We start from the raw sequence: 19,253 nt of genomic DNA on the forward strand, positions 1-19,253 counted from the left end.
TTTTTCTTTTTCCTTTTCTTTGTATTCAAACAAAGGTGTACTACTTCACCGTTTTCAATTTTCTAATTTCCTCTTATTTTATATCCAAAACATAAGATACCAAGAGTGTGTGTGTATATATATTATATAAAAAAATAAATAAATTCATTAATCTCTGAAACAACTCCACAAAAAGGAAACACATCAATAAATTCATTCAAAACACCAATCCTCTTCATTCAATAATAAATTTAAACACAAATGATATGTGAGCTATTAATGGAATTAGTTTAGATCCGACAGACAGAATTCAAAAAAGCACAAGTGCTTTTACTTCTTCCAAACAATCTCTCCTCAAGTTGTTTTTTCGGCTTTAGTCGTCTGTTTCCGACATATCTGTTGACCCATTTTCATCATCATCATCATGTTCTTCGTTTGCTTTACTACTGTGCATCAAATCGCGTAGCACCACTTCGGCGCTTCTTGTAGGCACAGTTTGGAGAAGAGTCTGCACCAAATCGAAGTAGAGAGGAAGCTGCACAACAGCGAAGATCACTGCCACTGGGATGAAAGTAAGTGAATACAGCAGAATGGCTTCGTTGCGAAGACGGTTGCTGATCAGAAAGTAGTGCCCCGAACAGAAGGAAACCAACATGGCGATGATGGAAAAGTAGAGGCAGCACAAGCCGATCAGCAATTTCCAGGGCAACACTAACCCGAAGTCTTTGATATTGAACCTGGAGGTCATGATGGCTAGAAACATGATGACTGAGGTTGAAGAGAGGAAGAGAGCAATTAGGGAAGAGTAGGAGAAGATTGAAAACCCTAGCTCCTGTCCAAGTATTGCACCACCATTCTCGTCGTTGCCGCCTGGGATGGTTACTGCGGTTGCAAAAGCTACTGTTGCAATCAGAGTCGCCACCAAAGTGAATGAATCCGAGGTATCGTAAAGCCACTTTCCACCCTTTTTCGCAAGTTTCTCGTGGGTTTCCTGGAAGAGTGCATTTGCAGTTTTTCCTTCCTTGTTCCAGTGGGGAAACACATGGAGTGGCACAGACTCCTTCACGTACTGCAAAAAATTTCCATTCAATCACTTGTCATTTTTTTTTTTCCTTAATAGAAAAGGCTCTGTATATATGTATTGTGAATACTTACTTTATACCACTTAACTTCCCACTGCAACCGTAATGCATCTCCAGTGATGCGCCAAAGCTTTGGATCTCTGGCGGTTGCTGCGAGATGTAAGGCGCTGTTGCCCTTATGATCCACCGCTCGAAACAGGCTTTCTATCCTTTTTCTTTCCTTGAGTAAAAACCTGTACACCTCCGGCTGCCTGTACTCCGCAGCCAACAGCACCACATTCTTCTTATCTTTGTTAGTATCATAGATAGCAAGCGGAATACGACTGGACATTCCCTTCACAATCTCAACCACTCCATTCTTTGCTGCTAATAACATCGCCGACTCGGTTGCTGTTCATATCACAATCTAGTATATAATTAATCATACATCTACAAACCAACACAAAATAAATAACAAAAAAGTAGCAAACCTTCCACATCTTTGGGCTTCCCCGATTGTTTGGGCACCTCTAATTGTTTTGGTTCCTCAAACAAATGACGGAATCCGACCACATCATCTACAAAGTCGTAAGGAACTGTATCTTTCTCTTCTTCTTTCTGGTTCTGAAATCTGAAATCCATGGGACTTTTTCCATCTTCTCCATATTTATAGTCTTTAACCAACTCAAGAAGTTGGTTCATCACTTGAACCGCCCAAGTGTGCTTCTCTTTTTCCTTCCGTATCCTTTTGATTTCATTGGTTCCTGCATTTAATTTTGGAGAAGCAGCATTAATTAGACTCAACCCCACTTGTATTCAGCAATGCCTAATACATACCGCATCCAAAAATGATCATGATGGCCGAGAAAGCAATATGAAAAAAATCGATGCATGTGGTGTAGTTTACGGGGAAGTTTGTAGTTGGGGGATCTCTGGCTGCCATCAACAACAATGAATGTTATGTTACATATGAATATAAGTTTGAGAGGGTTGAACTGAAGTTGTAAAGCTTGTTGCGTATACATAAACCTGATTTAGTGTTCAGAGGCTTCTGTTCTTCCAAGTCTCCGGTCCTCTTGTCTCCATCATTTTTGGTATTGTTCTTCTTCTCGTCTCCAACATTGTTCGTGTCATTCTTGTTGTCGCATTTGAAATGCCAGACTGTATGTTTGGGTAGGAGAAAATATTATGTAGGTTGTGAGATTAGTAGGAGAAGGATATATTAAGATAATACGTATACCCACCTCTCAAAAATACATCCTTCATCCCCCTAAAAAAGTGGATGCATGTCTGGTAGTTAACCGGAAAAGGGGAAGGAGGAGCTGTCTCTTTTGCTTTCTCCGTACTTCGCTCCGACTCTTGCTTCAGCTTCTCAATCGATCGAGGCTGTAGTGGTTTCACAAATGAGCCTGAAAACATTTGTAGTACTATGTTACCACCATACCTATATTTATAAACTATAAACTTTTGGTGAAAAAACTCACGGTGATAGATGATGCGCTGCAATCCTTTGATGTGGCTTCCACTTTTGAAGGAAGTTGGCTTACTGGCTAGAACATGGATAGGAGTTAGGCCTGCCTCATTCACCCAGTTTATAGCCTCCTTGTGCATGTAAATTAATTGGAACGCCAAATCTGCCATCTCAGCACAATTAATTTTAAACTTCACACTTGGGAAGAGGAGAAAGGAAAGAAAGCTCACCAAACTGGTCGTTTCTGAGGGCGTGATGTAGCACGGTGTCTCCCGTTTTGTTCACTCTGCAGTTGGTTTCGATTTTAGATGAGTCCTCTCCGCAATGGAAGTAAAGGTAAAAAAAGACGTCCTTGTTGCCGCACCCAGCCGCCAAGTACAGAGGCGTTTCGTCCAATTCGTTTCTCTCGTGCACCAACTCCCCATGGGCATGAGCAATGGCGTGGCACATTTTCATGCTCCCCATCATTGCGGCAAGGTGGAGAGGATTGTTTCCCCTCTCATTTCTAATCTCTAGAATATGCTTGTAATTATTTTTGTCGTTCTTAACGCTTTCCACAAGTTTTTTCACTGTTTCTTCTTGATTGTCAATCACAGCCAAATGCAGCGCCGTGTCGCCCTCTTGGTTCAGCTTCAGCTTCTGAGCCTCTCGGGTTTTCTCATACGCCTCAATCACTGGCTTCCAATTCCGCGTCATCGCGTTTTCACGAAGCCTTGCCAATGGGGTATTGGCACCATGAGACGACATTCTCTTCGCTCTTAGTTTGTTGTTTAATTGATGCACATGGCCTTTATTATCATGTACCTTACTCCTATAAATAAGGATCCCCGACAGCGCTTGGGATTCTGTAAAAGTAGTAAACAAAGATGATAAACGCTTTAGGTATCCAAAAATTCTCTCCTTAAGCCACAAGCATTATTAGTAGCTTCAATAACTTCATTTATTTATTTATTTTTTTTTTTTTTTTTTTTTTTGTGGCGATCAACTTTAATCTAGTGTACACTCCAACACCCACAATTAGGTTTCAATGAACGCAATTGACAAGCTTCATTCAAGGATTATTCCTAGCAAAGTTTTGTATTTGTGTCTACTCATTATCACATGTCCAACGTCTAAGTGTGCCACATACGGACATGCCATTTTGAGTAGAGTGAGTGTGTGCTTAGTACACCTACTATATCTTAAGACTTTGATTCGAAGGTAAGAATTTTGTGATAGTCTCATGTCAGTATGCTTTGGTTTTACAAAAGGGGTCCATTAATAATAATTATATATAATAAAAATTAAATATTCTATAAACACCTATAATCAACCCTCTTTTTTTTTTTTTTCTTTTCTTGTTTTCTTCTCTTCTTTAATTAGTAAATATTGTTTGTTTGTTTTAAATTTGTATTTCCATTTTGATTCCTTCCCTTTTAAAAGCTTGGTTTTAATCTTTATATTATTACAAATAAGAAAAAGAATATATATTATATTATAGTATAGTATAGTATAAGCTTGTTTTTTAAGGTCCTTTTGTTCATGAGCACGAAGCAAACCCTAGTAGTTCAAAGTTTTTCAACAACATGATATGATTAATCATCCGATTGTGTGATAAAAGTGTTATTTTTGAGTGACCCATTTTGGAAGGGTCTTCCTGTAGCACTCTAGTTGGTTGATAATTTAAGAAACTAAAGAAAAAGAGTTTTCAATTGATTTTACTTTATTTCATCGCGAATATTTCTCCTTCCATTTACTCTCTTTTGTTCTAGATGAACACAACTAAAGAGAAAATGCAAAAAGAATATTGGCTAAAGGTTTTATGTTGATAACTACAGATTTGTTCCGTAAGTAAGAGAGAATACAGAGAATATAAAAAGTAATTTTCGCTCTTGCTAAGTAGATTATATATGGTTCAGCTTACTATATATATAACTTTACCAGATATAACCATATTCTATATAACTATTTACAGTATATTCTACTATAATTTTATACTGTAACAACATAACTATTTACTATTTATGACAATTTACTTTTATATGTCATTTACCATATATAACTTTACCATGTATAACTTTGACTAAGCTATAAATAATCACCAGGCTCCATAACCTAACATCTTCCACTGATTTCGTGAAGAAACTTAGGTCGAAAAGGCAAAGGTCAGAGCTCCCCCAAGAACGATAAAAAGTACTAGGGCGTAGATGGTATTACGATCTACAATTTTGCAAAACGAATCGTGTTGATTCGAGTTGTAGATCGAAAATGTTAAGATTAAAGAAAACTCATCAATCCATCGTTTTCGTTTGATAGGAGGGGAGGAGAATTTTTCCGGCAGCCACGTGTCAACTAGCAACCGATGAAGCACGGCATGGTGGGTTGTGACACGCGTCAGGCATTGGCTAGAGTTACGCATTGGACTGCGGCTGGAGCAACGCGACCCAGCTAAACGACGATACGCGTCGCCTACGTGCCCTACCCGATTCCAGATCTGTGAGTAGATTCGACCCGACCCGCAACTCGTTGGCCAAACCAACCTGAGATCCACTTGAGCAAGCCAAATCATCGACCCGAACTGGAGCGTCTGACCCGCAACTATGCAGAAGCAACCCGCGCATGGTACTCACGCGTTCGCCTGCTACTAGCCTCCTTCCCGGTGCGTGAGGGCGCATGGCCAGTGCGTGTAAGGTTCTTTTCGACCCGTTCGACTTCTGTTTGTCCGATTTTCATCTCAATTCCAATTCTAACAATATTTTTACGTGAATAAAGACCTAATTGAGGAAAATCAATAGTTTTGGATACCCTACTTGCTTAGAAGCACTAGCGAAAGGGCACGCGTCAACCATGTAAGTCACCACACGGAACTTAGAAAGAAATACTTGTAGGAAACGCTTCGGTATGCATGCATGCTAGATTAATTTCCTTAGTTGACTAGATTTTTCCATGTTATGAGCTTAGGTGGCAAAGTATATATACTATGAAAAGTTAACCATGTTTAATGCTTCTGCTTAATATGTATTTGCTTATGCATGCTAAAAGGAGGATGGGAAAATTGTAAACTCTGCATTCCGGGTGTTGATGGATGTTATTGCCCCGTTGAGCACGATTGCCTATTTTGTATAAACTATGTATAATGTATCTAGTTCTTGATGTTTGCACCACCTTGATAATGTTTAGGAAGCGTTACAATGATAAGCCTAGGGATCCATGAAACAGAGGGACAAGTCACTTAGCTTAGATTAATCCCGTCCCTAGGAGCCTAGCAGATCACCACGGCGAGTACCTTAGGAGTGTTCTTAGGCTGCTAGTTGTGTGAATGGTATTCATAGTGTAATACCCGAACTACAATGGAAAGTTTAAAATCTAAGTTTACCTTGAAAGTCGATCTCTCTCAATTTTATTGAAGGTTTTAGGGACCAAAATCCGAGATGCAGCCCAAGAGAAAGATGATTTGAAATAAAAGAAGAAGTTAAGAAAAAAAAAAAAAAAAATGATAGAAAATTAGAAGGATGGTCATGGTTAATCCCGGAGGGTAATTTGGTCATTATACCCTCCATAAAGGAAAAAACAAAAAAAAAAAAAAAAAAAAAAAGAGAAAGGGAAGAGAAGGAAAAACGGCCGGAAAGAAAGGAATAGAAATAGGGAGAAAGAAAATTATAGAGAGAGGAGGAAAGTTCTAGAGAGAGAGAAGGAGGTAGCCGCCGCTCCGGCCACGAGGAGTCCGGTTCCGGCCGAGCCTTCTTCATGAAATCTTCACAGAACTTAGAAGAGAACATTCTTAACTTTTAGATCATCGAAAACCATCAAGAAATGAGGAAAAATCTAAAGGTAAAGTTCTTGAATCCAGATTCTCGAAATTGCTTCAGATCTCTGAGATATAGTAAGAGTTAGAGCCTGAAATTTGAGTATGTTAATCTACAGAGGATTACGCTCAAAACCTGAGAAGGAAGTTGTAATCGATTCAGATCGGAAATGGGAGTTTCGGCGTTCGTCAAAGAGGTAGGTATTGATGTTTCTTGCCATTTTCGGACTAAGGTAATTATCCCGGGGATTAGAAATAAATTACAAGAAAAATACCTGCCTAAAGATGAATATACGCTCTACAAATCTCGTGAAAGAACCATGTTGATCCGAGTTAGGTAGAACGAAATGTGAAAATGTAAAGAAAATGGAACAAAGTAATCGAATGCTGGAAATCGCAGGAGAAAGGAGGAGGCTGCGCTTCGCCGGAGGAGAAGGGCCACGTGTCAAGCGTCCATTGGAGAAGAAAAAAAATCAAAGAAATACTTCGCGTCGGGCGGGATTCGATGGCCGGCGGCCCGCTACTCGAGTTCGCGACCCGATGACCCGCGCGCAACCCGGACCACCGACCCGGCTTCTCGTTGCCACGCGTCAGCGTAAAAGAATTCGAATTTCCAGCGCGTCCTTCCGGTTTCGAACCGACGACCTCGACCTCGGCTGACCGTTCATCGGGGCGCCACGTGGCAACACCTCAGCGCGCGTCTCCCCTCCCTCATGCGCGTCCGTACGCGCGCGTGGCCGTGCGCGTGTAGCTCCTTCCCAGGCGCGTGTGAGCGCGTGAGGGTTTAAATGAGAAAATTCAGTATTTGTGGACACTCTACTGGTGTAGAAATGCTCAACGAAGAACACGCGTCAATCGGGTAAGTCACCACCTGGAACTTTAGGAAGAAATACTTGCAGGAGTCGCTTGGTTATGCATGCATGCTAGTTTAATTACCTTAGGTGGTATTTTTCCATGATTGAATGTAAGTAATTTGATTGTTAAGAGTATGGATGTATTATGTGAAATATTACGAAAATTATCTGAGTGTTGCTATTATGTTCTAAGCTTCCGCTTTATATGTAAATGTTTAATTCATGCTGAAAGGAGAATAGGAACTTGTGAACTCTGCGCTCCGGGATTTGACGGATGTCATGGCCCCGTTGAGCATGTATGTTTATTTTGCATGATGATGCTGGATGATAGTTGTGTGCACACTCAGTTAATTTCCACGTCCCACGAGAATGATAAAGTCTAGGGATATGTGGTTAGAGTAACAAGACACTAAGGTATAAGACCTAACATTCCCCAGTAGGCTAACAGACCACCACGGCATACGAGCCACCTCTAGAGTACCCTTAGGCTACTTGTGTGTGGATGGTGATATAGCTTCGTGGGGGACCAGCGGGTTCCTGATCAGGACTCGACTGCTCGATAGCCGTTTAGTATGGGAAACGGGATACCCACGTCGTAATTGACCGTTTAGCTGGATGGAATAGGGGAGGTAGCCCTCCCAAATACAGGGGGATTACCATGGGGCTAGGGGGTTGCAGCTCACTTCCTAGGCAAGACCCCAAGTAATCTCATACCCATGCCGAGGTAGCCACTCGCAAGGCACCAGTCCGACACGGGTTAGCATAAAAGGAACTCTAGGGGTATAAATAGAAGATCTAAGAACCAAAGAAGCCCGAAGGGGGCAAGTCCCTAGGGGGAAGCCCTAATGAGCTAAGACCAGAATCAGATGATCTAGAGCCAAAGGAAAGTCCGTGGTTGTTTGTTAAGTTTAGGGTGCGACGAGAGCCTACAAGTAGGTGGCTTACTGAGTATAATTTTTATACTCATTCCTTTTACCCTTTTTTTTTTAGGTGCTGGTCGAGGTGGAGGAGCGTTCGAGAGCTGTGCGGTCACAGAGGGGGTCGTTCCGGAGCGTCAGTCCCTTGTCGGTCTTTTCGAGTCTTTTGTGTTTCATTTTACATTTGTAATTTTCTTTGTAATAATTTCGAAACAAATCTTCTCTCTCTTGTTTTAACCAAATGGAGTTTTTATCTTTTTACTTTTCTCTTCTTCTATTTTCTTTTTGTTTATTTTCGATTTCGTCTTTTAGTTCACGGTCTGATTTTCGAAGCCTTGAAAATCGGGTCTTGACTCATAGCTTCGTGGGAGGACTAGGGGTTCCTTATCAGTTCTTACTTCTCCTAACCATTTCGCATAGGAAATGTGTCCCCACGTCATACAATCCATTAGCTGCATGGGAACGGGTTGGGTCGCGCCCCCTGTAGGGAGACTATTATGGGCTTAGGAGGTACTCAACACACCCCTAGGCAAGATACCATGTAGGTTTCAGTAGCCATGCAGAGGTAGCGCCTCATAGAGAGACATCGATCATTACAACTTGGCATAAGAAACTTTTAGGTATCAAATGAAAGGATGGAGAACCATAGAACTCTCAAGGGGCTAAGATTAGAACCAGACACCGTAGAGCCAATGAGAATCCCATGTTTGTCTATTAAGATTAGGATGTGACGAGAGCCTACAAGTAGAAGCCTTACCGAGTATAATTTTGTACTCATCCCTACTATATCTTTTTTTCAGGTGCGTGAGGCATTGGGTCAAGATAGGGCGTGATCAGAGAGGTGGATTGTCACAGAGGAATGCATAACCCGGGGCGTCAGTCTAGTCTTTTCTTTTATATTTGAATTCTAGTATTTTGTTTCCAAAACTTTTAATTGGTTGAACCTTTGTATTGCAATTTCTTTTACTTGGAATAAATGATTTCGCCTTAATGCATTTTCAACGATTTTCTTTACATTCATGTTGTCGTTTTGAGTCACGGCTAATAGTAAAATATTGGATCATGACAAATCTTAACAGCTTGTATCAAAGCTCGGAGATATTCACCACGAAGTGTAAAGATGGAAAACTCAAAAATTGAAATTGAGAAGTTTGATGGATCCGATTTTAGTTTTTGAAAAAATGCAGATTGAAGACTATTTGTACTAGAAAAATCTTCACGAACCCTTGTTCGGGGTGAAGCCTGATACCATGACCATGGAGCAGTAGAAGTTCAAGGATCGACAGGCTCTAGAGTTGATAAAATTGACGCTGTCCAGAAACGTGGCATTCAACATCATCAAGGAGAAGAAAACATAGGATCTATTGAAGGTGTTGTCAAATATGTATGAAAAATGGTTGGCTATGAACAAGGTGTACTTTATACGCATTGATTTTGAAGGCATCTTTACCCGAGTCGTAGGACATTGTTGTTGCTGTGATTAGTAGTTCCCGAGGATTTGAGAAACTGAAGTTTGACGAAATTTGAGACGTAGTTCTCAACAAAAGTATGTGCAAATGTAAAATTGGAGATTCGTCGGGAGGGGAAGAAGTAAATCAAAGTGCCCAAATAGTGACCGATCAAACTAAAAAAAATTGAGGAAATTCTTCAAATAGACCAAACCTAACATATTGGAATTATGGAGAAAACGGGCACCTTCGAATTGATTGTACAAAATCAAGACAGTAGAATCACAAATTTGGAGATGGCCATGATTCTCTATATCCAATAGAATATACTGAGGATGCTCGGATGACAACTCTCCTGAATCTTGGATTGTGGATTCATGAGCATATTTTCATTTGTCTTGAACAGTTTCGAAATTTCAAATTTAGAAAAATGTAGAAACGTGAGGAAGGTGTATTTTGTCAATAACAAATGATTTGAGATTAATGAAAAAGGAGAAGTCTGCCTACCATACAAACTCTCTAGTAGGAGCTTAACGGACGACAGAGGTTATTATACAAACTCTTTAGTAGGAGATTAACGAACGACAGAGGGTATTATACAAACTCTCTAGTAGGAGATGAACGGACGACAGAGGTTATACAATAGAGATTGGAAAGAGTTGGTGGAAGATTCGCCGGTGACACAAAATTTGGGAACTTATACCCAAGGAACATAATTGTTGTGGTACGAAACTATGAGAGAACACATTTTAAAATAGATGTTTAGGAAATTAAACACTCTCTCCTGGGAGATGATCATCTCTAAACTAATGTCGTCTGCATAATCTTTCATATTTTAAAACAACCCTTGGAAGGATTCAAAATACATATTAAACATATCTGTGTTTGGTTCCTGGCACAGGAACAAACCCAATCACCGCCGAAAATGGATAATTCTTGATAGCACTGCCTCCACCCAGGAATGTGGGGTGCTAGCGGATCAAATAGGACGATGCTGCGCTCCTGCTGGGCACTTTTTTGAAAAATGTGAGCAGCATATCCATGTAGAGATGAAACTTGGCTAGAAGATAGATGAATGCGACGGGGAGACAAACAAATGTGTAGAGCAGAGCAATATTGTGTCGAATGTGGCGATGCATAAGAAAGTAGTGGCCCGCACAAAATGAAACCAACATGGAGATGATGGAAAGGAAAAGTAAGAGAAGGCCGATCAAGAGTTTGGAAGGCAAGTTTGTTCTGAAATCATAGGTATCAAACCTGTAGCTCAAGATGGCTAGAAACATGGTGACTGAGGTTGAAGAGAGGCAGAGGGCAATGAGGGAAAAGACGGCGAAGATTAAGAAGGGTGTCTGTGTTTCAAGAAAAGGGGTGCCGCTGCTGGGGTTAAACCCACCTGGGATGCTGGCCGCGGAAGTAAAAGCCACGGTTACAATCAGGGTACCCACCACACAGCATGACTTGGAGGTTTTAGTCAGCCACGCTCCAGCCCTTTTCACCAGACCCATATGGGTTTCACGGAAGATTGTGGCTGCATTTTTTCCCTCCTTGTTGTACTGGCTAAAAAAGAAGAGTGGCATAGACTCCTTAACGAACTGCCCACAACACTTTCAATTATTATTTATCATATCATATCATATCAAATCCAGCTGTAGAATATATTGGTTACCTTATACCACTTAATTTCCCATTGCAACTGCAGTGCAGCTCCAGAGATGCGCCAAATCATAGACTTTGGGTAGGTGGCTGCCAGATGCAACGCACTGTTACCATTATCATCCACGGCTCGAAACAGGCTTTCTATCAATTTTGTTTCCTTGAGTAAAAACCTGAACACCTCCGGCTGCCTGTACTCCGCAGCCAACAGCACCACATTCTTCTTATCTTTGTTAGTATCATAGATAGCCAGCGGAATACGACTGGACATTCCCTTCACAATCTCAACCACTCCATTCTTTGCTGCTAATAACATCGCCGACTCGGTTGCTGTTCATATCACAATCTAGTATATAATTACTCATACATCTACAAACCAACACAAAATAAATAACAAAAAAGTAGCAAACCTTCCACATCTTTGGGCTTCCCCGATTGTTTGGGCACCTCTAATTGTTTTGGTTCCTCCTCAAACAAATGACGGAATCCGACCACATCATCTACAAAGTCGTAAGGAACTGTATCTTTCTCTTCTTCTTTCTGGTTCTGAAATCTGAAATCCATGGGACTTTTTCCATCGTCTCCATATACATAGCCTTTAGCCAAATCAAGAAGTTGGTTCATCACTTGAACCGCCCAAGTGTGCTTCTCTTTTTTCTTCCGTATCCTTTTGATTTCATTGGTTCCTGCATTTAATTTTGGAGAAGCAGCATTAATTAGACTCAACTCCACTTGTATTCAGCAATGCATAATACATACATACCGCATCCAAGAATGATCATGATTGCGGAGAAAGCAATACGGAAAAAAGTGGAATGGTCTCCGGGGAAGCATGTAGTTGGGGGCTCTGTGGCTGCCATCAACAACAATCAAAGTCATGTTACATATGAATATAAGTTTGAGAGGGTTGAACTGAAGTTGTAAGTAAAGCTTGTTGCGTATACATAAACCTGATTTAGTGTTCAGAGGCTTCTGTTCTTCCAAGTCTCCGTTCCTCTTGTCTCCATCATTTTTGGCAATATTCTTCTTCCCGTCTCCATCATTGTTCGTGTCATTGTTGTTGTGGCATTTGAAATGGCAGGGCAATATTCTTCTTCCCGTCTCCATCATTGTTCGTGTCATTGTTGTTGTGGCATTTGAAATGGCAGACTGTATGTTTGGGTAGGAGAAAGTATTATGTAGGTTGTGAGATCAGTAGGAGAAGGATATATTAAGATAATACGTATACCCACCTCTCAAAATTATGTCCTTCATCCCCCTATAAAAGTGGATGCATGTCTGGTAGTTAACCGGAAAAGGGGAAGGAGGAGCTGTCTCTTTTGCTTTCTCCATACTTCGCTCCGACTCTTGCTTCGGCTTCTCAATTGATCTTTTGCTCTGGGGAACAGGGGAAGGAGGAGCTGCCTCTTTTGCTTTCTCCATACTTCGCTCCGACTCTTGCTTCGGCTTCTCAATTGATCTTTTGCTCTGGGGAACAGGGGAAGGAGGAGCTGCCTCTTTTGCTTTGGGTTTACTTGGATTAAACTTTTGCTTCAGCTTCTCAATTGATCGAGGCTTTAGTGGTTTCACAATTAAGCCTGAAAACATTTGTAGTACTATGTTACCACCATACCTATATTTAAAAACTATAAACTTTTGGGGAAAAAACTCACAGTGATACACGATGTGCCGCCATCCTTCGATCTGGCTTCCACTTTTGAAGGAAGTTGGCTTACTGGCTAGAACTTCGAGAGGGGTGAAGCCTGCCTCATTCCTCCAGTTCGAAGCCTCCTCGTGTATGTTAATTAATTGACATGCCAAATCTGCCATCTCAACGCAATTAATTTTAAACTTCACACTTGGGAAGAGGAGAAAGGAAAGAAAGCTCACCAAACTGGTCGTTTCTGAGGGCTTGATGTAGCACGGTGTCTCCCATGTTCTTCACTCTGCAGTTGGTTCTGATTGTGTTTGAGTCATCTCCGCAAAAGCAGTAAAGGCAAAAAAAGGCGTTCTTGTTGCCGCACGCAGCCGCCAAGTACAGAGGCGTTTCGTCCAATTCGTTTCTCTCGTCCACCAACTCCCCATGGGCATGAGCAATGGCGTGGCACATTTTCACGCTCCCCATCATTGCGGCAAGGTGGAGAGGATTGTTTCCCCTCTCATTTCTAGTCTCTAGAATATGCTTGCAATTATCTTCGTCTTTCTTAACGCTTTCCACAAGTTTTTTCACTGTTTCTTCTTGATTGTCCATCACAGCCCAATGCAGCGCCGTGTCGCCCTCTTGGTTCAGCTTCAGCTTCTGAGCCTCTCGGTTGTTCTCATACTCCTCAATCACTGCCTTCCAATTCCGCGTTCTCACGTTTTCACGAAACCTTGCGAATGGGGTATTGTTACCATGAGACGACATTCTCTTCGCTCTTAGTTTGTTGTTTAATTGATGCACATGGCCTTTATTATCATGTACCTTACTCCTATAAATAAGGATCCCCGACAGCGCTTGGGATTCTGTAAAAGTAGTAAACAAAGATGATAAACGCTTTACGTATCCAAAAATTCTCTCCTTGAGCCACAAGCATCTTAGTAGCTTCAATAACTTCATTTTTTTCTTTTTTTCTCCAACACCCAGAATTAGGTTTCTTCATTCAAGGACTATTCCTAACAGAGTTTTGTATTTGCGTCTACTCATTATCACATGTCCAACGTCTAAGTGTTGCCACATACGGACATGCCATTTTGAGTAGAGTAAGTGTGTGCTTAGTACACCTACTATCTCTTAAGACTTTGATTCGAAGGTAAGAATTTTGTGATAGTCTCATGTAAGGATGCTTTGGTTTTACAAAAGGGGTCCATTAATAATAATTATATATAATAAAAATTAAATATTCTATAAACACCTATAATCAACCCTCTTTTTTTTTTCTTTTCTTGTTTTCTTCTCTTCTTTAATTAGTAAATATTGTTTGTTTGGTTTAAATTTGTATGTCCATTTTGATTCCTTCCCTTTTAAAAGCTTGGTTTTAATCTTTATATTATTACAAATAAGAAAAAGAATATATATTATATTATAGTATAGTATAAGCTTGTTTTTTAAGGTCCTTTTGTTCATGAGCAGGAAGCAAACCCTAGTAGTTCAAAGTTTTTCAACAACATGTTATGATTAATCATAGGATTTTGTGATGGAAGTGTTATTTCTTTGGTTGGTTCATAATTTAAGAAACTATAATAGAAAGAGAGTTTTCAAATGCTTTTACTTTACTTCATCGCCAAGTTGTTGAAGATTGCCAATAACAGCCAAATGCAGCGCCGTGCGGCCATATCGGGTCAGCTTCAACTCTTGAGCTTCTGGGTATTTCTCATACTTCTTAACTACTGCCTCCCATTTCTCCCTTGGTGTTTGTGTAAAGAAAATCTCGTGAACCTGCTTTCTTATTCTTATATACACTGCCCTCCTTCTTCATAATCCTTGTTTAAAAGAAAATGTGACAAGAATGATGAGTGATTTGTGTACGTTCTCTAAATCGATAGGAGACGGAGATCATATTTCCGAATTTTGGGAAGACTAGACTATGTGCACAGATTATATAGACTTTTAGTTTGTTGTTAAACTAAATAATTGAACATTTAAGATACAAGGAAAGAGATGATATCATGTTTCTTGTTCATTTAAGATACAAGGGGCATGACATAAATGGCGTTTAAAAATGAGTTGAGGCAACCACAAGGCCACTGCAACAACTCCTCATACGGTGGAAGTGGGCGCAAGTGGGCTTGCTGTTTCGGAAAAACTGTAGGTGGATGTGTACCCATTGGGCCCACGAGAACATGTCGGCCTTATCAGGGGGCCCAGCCCGGTTCCGATAACTGTGTTTGGTGCGGATAGGTTGAAGGATTCACTCCTCATTCTGGATTTCATTTCAGTGGTCGATGACAACACCTTCACCCATTAATTCCATTTATTCTGTTTCATTCTTTCTCCTTAATCAATACGCACGCTTTTTAATGAAAGCTACGAAACCAAGACTGGGTTTTACACAATGTTTTAAAATAGATCAATTTCCAGACAGAAAAACCAAGAATACAGAAAAGGAAAAAGGGTCACTCCCAGAGATCACTAAATTTATCCATTACAACGAAAAAGAAGAGAATCTGGAGGTTTAGGACAATCCTTGTTTTTACTTGTACCGCACCGCACGCTCAAATCGCATAGGACGACCTCGGCGCTTCTTCTAGGCACTCTTTTGATAAGAGCCTGCAGCAAATCGAAGTAGAGAGGAAGCTGCACAATACCGAAGATCAATGCCACAGGGAAGAAAGTAAGTGTATACAGCAGAATGGCTTCGTTGTGAAGACGTTTGATGATCAGAAAGTAGTGCCCCGAACAGAAGGAAACCAACATGGCGATGATCGAAAAGTAAAGGCAGCACAAGCCGATCAGCAATTTCCAGGGCAACGCTAACCCGAAGTCTTTGATATCGAACCTGGAGGTCATGATGGCTAGAAACATGATGACTGAGGTTGAAGAGAGGCAGAGGGCAATTAGGGAAGAGTAGGAGAAGATTAAAAACCCTTGCTCGTCTCCCAGTTTTGCACCACCAGTCTCGTCGTTGCCGCCTGGGATGGTGGCTGCGGTTGCAAAAGCTACCGTTGCAATCAGGGTTGCCACCAGACTGCATGATTCTGAGGTACTGTAAAGCCACGCCCCACCCTTTGTCGCAAGTTCCTTGTGGGTTTCCCGGAAGATTGCACTTGCAGTTTTTCCTTGGTGGTTCCAGTAGGGAAAGAAATGGAGTGGCACAGACCCCTTCACGTACTGCCAAATTTTCCATTCAATCACTTGTCATTTTTTTTTTTTTTTTTCTTTTCTTCTTAATAGAAAAAGCTGTGTGTGCGTGCGTGTGCAATACTTACTTTATACCACTTAACTTCCCACTGCATCTGCAATGCAGCTCCTGTGATGCGCCAAAGCTTTGGATCTATGGCGGTTGCTGCGAGATGTAAGGCGCTGTTGCCCTCATGATCCACCGCTCGAAACAGGTTTTGTATTTCTTTTCCTTTCTTGAGTAAAAGCCTGTAGACGTCCGGCTGCCTGTGCTCCGCGGCCAACAGCACCACATTCTTCTTATCTTTCCTAGTATCACGGATTGCCAGCGGAAAACGTTCCAAAGTTCCCTTCACGATCTCAATCACTCCATTCCTTGCTGCTAATAACATCGCCGACTCGGGTGCTGTTGGTATCACAATGTAGTATATACAATTAATGATACATCCAAAAAGCAACAAAATAAGTAACAGAAAAGTAGTGAACCTTCCACGTCTTGGGGCTTCTCTAATTCTTTTGGTTCCTTGAAGAAATTACTGAATTGGACCTCATTATCTACAAAGTTGTAAGGAAGCGTAACTCCATTTTCTTCGTCGTTACGAAATTTGGAATCCATGGGACTGTTTCCATCCTCTGTATATTTGTCGGGCTCAGCCAATTCAAGAAGTTTCGCCATCACTTGAACCGACCAGGTGTGTTTCTCCTTTTTCTTCCGTATCTTTTTGATTTCAGTGGATCCTTCATTTAATTTTGGAGAAGCACACAATTAATTAGACTCAACCCCACTTGTATTGAGCAACGCATAATACATACCGAACCCAAGAATGATCATGATGGCCGAGAAGGCAATATGAAAAAAATCGATGCAAGTGGTGTAGTTTACGGGGAAGTCTGTAGTTGGGGGCTCTGTGGCTGCCATCAACAACAATGAATGTTATGTTACATATGAATATAAGTTTGAGAGGGTTGAACTGAAGTTGTAAGTAAAGCTTGTTGCGTATACATAAACCTGATTTAGTGTTCAGAGGCTTCTGTTCTTCCAAGTCTCCGTTCCTCTTGTCTCCATCATTTTTGGCAATATTCTTCTTCCCGTCTCCATCATTGTTCGTGTCATTGTTGTTGTGGCATTTGAAATGGCAGGCTGTATGTTTGGGTAGGAGAAAGTATTATGTAGGTTGTGCGATTAGTAGGAGAAGGATATATTAAGATAATACGTATACCCACCTGTCAAAATTATATCCTTCATCCCCCTAAAAAAGTGGATGCATGTCTGGTAGTTAACCGGAAAAGGGGAAGGAGGAGCTGTCTCTTTTGCTTTCTCCGTACTTCGCTCCGACTCTTGCTTCAGCTTCTCAAATGATCGAGGCTGTAGTGGTTTCACAAATGAGCCTGAAAACATTTGTAGTACTATGTTACCACCATACCTACATTTAAAGATTACAAACTTTTGGTGAAAAAAACTCACAGTGATACACGATGTGCTGCCATCCTTTGATGTGGCTACCACTTTTGAAGGAAGTTGGCTTTCTGGCTAGAACATGGATAGGGGTTAGGCCTGCCTCATTCACCCAGCTTATAGCCTCCTTGTGCATGTTAATTAATTGGAACGCCAAATCTGGCATCTCAACCCAATTAATTTTAAACTTCAAACTTGGGAAGAGGAGAAAAAAAGAAATGAAAGCTCACCAAAGTGCTCATCGCTGAGGGCGTTATGTAACACGGTGTCTCCATCCTGCTTCACTCTGCAGTTGGCGGAGATTCGAGAGGCGTCGTCTCTGCAAAAATTGTAAAGGCAAAAAAAGGCGTCCTTGTTGCCATACGCAGCCGCCAAGAACAGAGGTGTTTTGTCGTCGTTGTTTCTCCTGTCCACCAACCCATTATGCTTTGAAGCAATGGCTTCGCACATTCTTACGCTCCCCATCATTGCAGCAAGGTGGAGAGAATTGTTTCCACTCTCATTTGTAATCTCTAGAACCTCAACGATTTTCACAAGTTCTTCCACTATTGCCTCTTGATTGTCAATCACAGCCAAATGCAGCACCGTGTCGCCCCGTCGGTTCAGCTTCGGGTTATACTTCTCAAGCACTTCCTTATACTTCTCAAGCACTTCCTTATTCTCCTTATACTTCTTAAGCACTTCCTTATAATCCTCATTCTCAAACACTTCCTTATACTCCTTATACTTGTCAATCACGTCCTTCCATTGCCCCCTCTTTGCGTGTCCATACAATTCTCGTGATTTTGCAATGTTCTGATCATTCATTGTCTTCACTTTCTGCGCACCTTCTCCTAGTCTCTTTAAATTTATTAATGCACGCCGCCTACTTCCCCAAAACGTGCTCTTAGTCCTACAAATATGAAGCACTTATAGCGCTTGGGTTTATCTAAAAATACTAAACAAACATCAATTGTGTGATAAACGCTTTAGGGTAATGCAAAAATTCCCTTCTTAGGCCACAAGCATTCTTATTGGCTTCAACTTTGTGCTTTTATGGTGGTGCACTTTAATGTAACGCCCTTCTCATTAGGTTTAGATGAACGCGGGTGGGCAGGCTTCATCAAAGGGCTATTCCTAACAACCGGCTTATATAAACATGTTATTTTGTGTCTTTTTAAAATTTTAACTTTTTAGAAACTTATAAGATTGTGCCAACTTAGATTTGAAGATATGAATTTTTTGTGAGTCTCGTGTAACCCCGCTTTAACTTTTTGCTTTTATAAAAGGGCCAAGCAATAATATAAAAGGGTGAAGCAACGATATATGTAGTAAAAATAAAAGTTAGATATTCTAAATTGCTTTTAACAACATATATAATCCACACTCTTCTCTTTTATACCTCACCTTTTTTCCTTTTTTTCTTTTTCTTTTTCTTTTTCTTTTTCTTTTTCTTTTTCTTCTTTGCCTAAATATTGGTTTAAATTTTATTTTTGTCCATTTTGATTCATTTTTAATCTTTGTAGTCTTCAAAACATGCAACATTGATATCGGTTTGCCCCCTATTTAGTAAAAGCTTGTCTTTTTTTAAAGTCGGGTGGTTCATGAGCGTGATGAAGCAAATGGAAAAGATAGATGATTAATGATTAATGATTAATGATTAATGATTAATGATTAATGATTAATGATTAATGATTAATTATAGGATTTTAGAGGAGGTGAGGTTTGTGATAAAAGTGTTGTACTTTAGTTGGTTGATAATTTAAGAAACTCCAAAATAGGATTTACTCTACTTTACTTTACTTTACTTTACTTCCTTCATCGGGAAGCTGTTAAAGATTGCAAACTTTGTG

At 40.6% G+C, this 19,253-nt stretch overlaps 2 protein-coding genes and 1 long non-coding RNA gene across 5 annotated transcripts; 1 reads left to right on the forward strand and 2 right to left on the reverse strand.

Moving 5' to 3' along the window:
- Nucleotides 1-181: 181 nt before the first annotated feature.
- On the reverse strand, nt 182-13,567 carry LOC111437339. Its single transcript, XM_023075249.1, has 9 exons — nt 13,037-13,567; nt 12,820-12,969; nt 12,400-12,744; nt 2,070-2,201; nt 1,878-1,976; nt 1,532-1,804; nt 1,135-1,451; nt 494-1,048; nt 182-433 (listed from the first exon to the last, which is right to left on the reverse strand). The coding sequence occupies exons 1-9, from the start codon at nt 13,551-13,553 to the stop codon at nt 353-355; spliced, it is 2,469 nt and encodes an 822-aa protein (XP_022931017.1). The 5' UTR covers nt 13,554-13,567; the 3' UTR covers nt 182-352.
- LOC111437344 lies at nt 6,118-8,261 on the forward strand. Its single transcript, XR_002709427.1, has 3 exons — nt 6,118-6,321; nt 6,415-6,492; nt 6,696-8,261. It is a non-coding gene; the product is annotated as an uncharacterized LOC111437344 (long non-coding RNA).
- Nucleotides 10,026-18,487, reverse strand: LOC111437341. 3 transcript variants are annotated; one of them, XM_023075252.1, is made up of 8 exons: nt 17,652-18,487; nt 17,431-17,580; nt 17,190-17,354; nt 16,975-17,106; nt 16,779-16,877; nt 16,452-16,703; nt 11,181-11,497; nt 10,026-11,106 (listed from the first exon to the last, which is right to left on the reverse strand). In XM_023075252.1, the coding sequence occupies exons 1-8, from the start codon at nt 18,226-18,228 to the stop codon at nt 10,486-10,488; spliced, it is 2,313 nt and encodes a 770-aa protein (XP_022931020.1). In that variant the 5' UTR covers nt 18,229-18,487; the 3' UTR covers nt 10,026-10,485. The 3 variants fall into 3 exon arrangements, with proteins under 3 accessions (XP_022931020.1, XP_022931019.1, XP_022931018.1); XM_023075251.1 differs by lacking the exons at nt 10,026-11,106; nt 11,181-11,497 and adding exons at nt 15,177-15,956; nt 16,055-16,371 and having other exon boundaries at nt 16,779-16,862; nt 17,652-18,472; XM_023075250.1 differs by lacking the exons at nt 10,026-11,106; nt 11,181-11,497 and adding exons at nt 15,177-15,956; nt 16,055-16,371 and having other exon boundaries at nt 17,652-18,471.
- Nucleotides 18,488-19,253: the final 766 nt, after the last annotated feature.

The sequence above is a fragment of the Cucurbita moschata genome, unplaced genomic scaffold (genome assembly GCF_002738365.1).
Source record: "Cucurbita moschata cultivar Rifu unplaced genomic scaffold, Cmos_1.0 Cmo_Scf00063, whole genome shotgun sequence".
Lineage (NCBI taxonomy): Eukaryota > Viridiplantae > Streptophyta > Magnoliopsida > Cucurbitales > Cucurbitaceae > Cucurbita > Cucurbita moschata.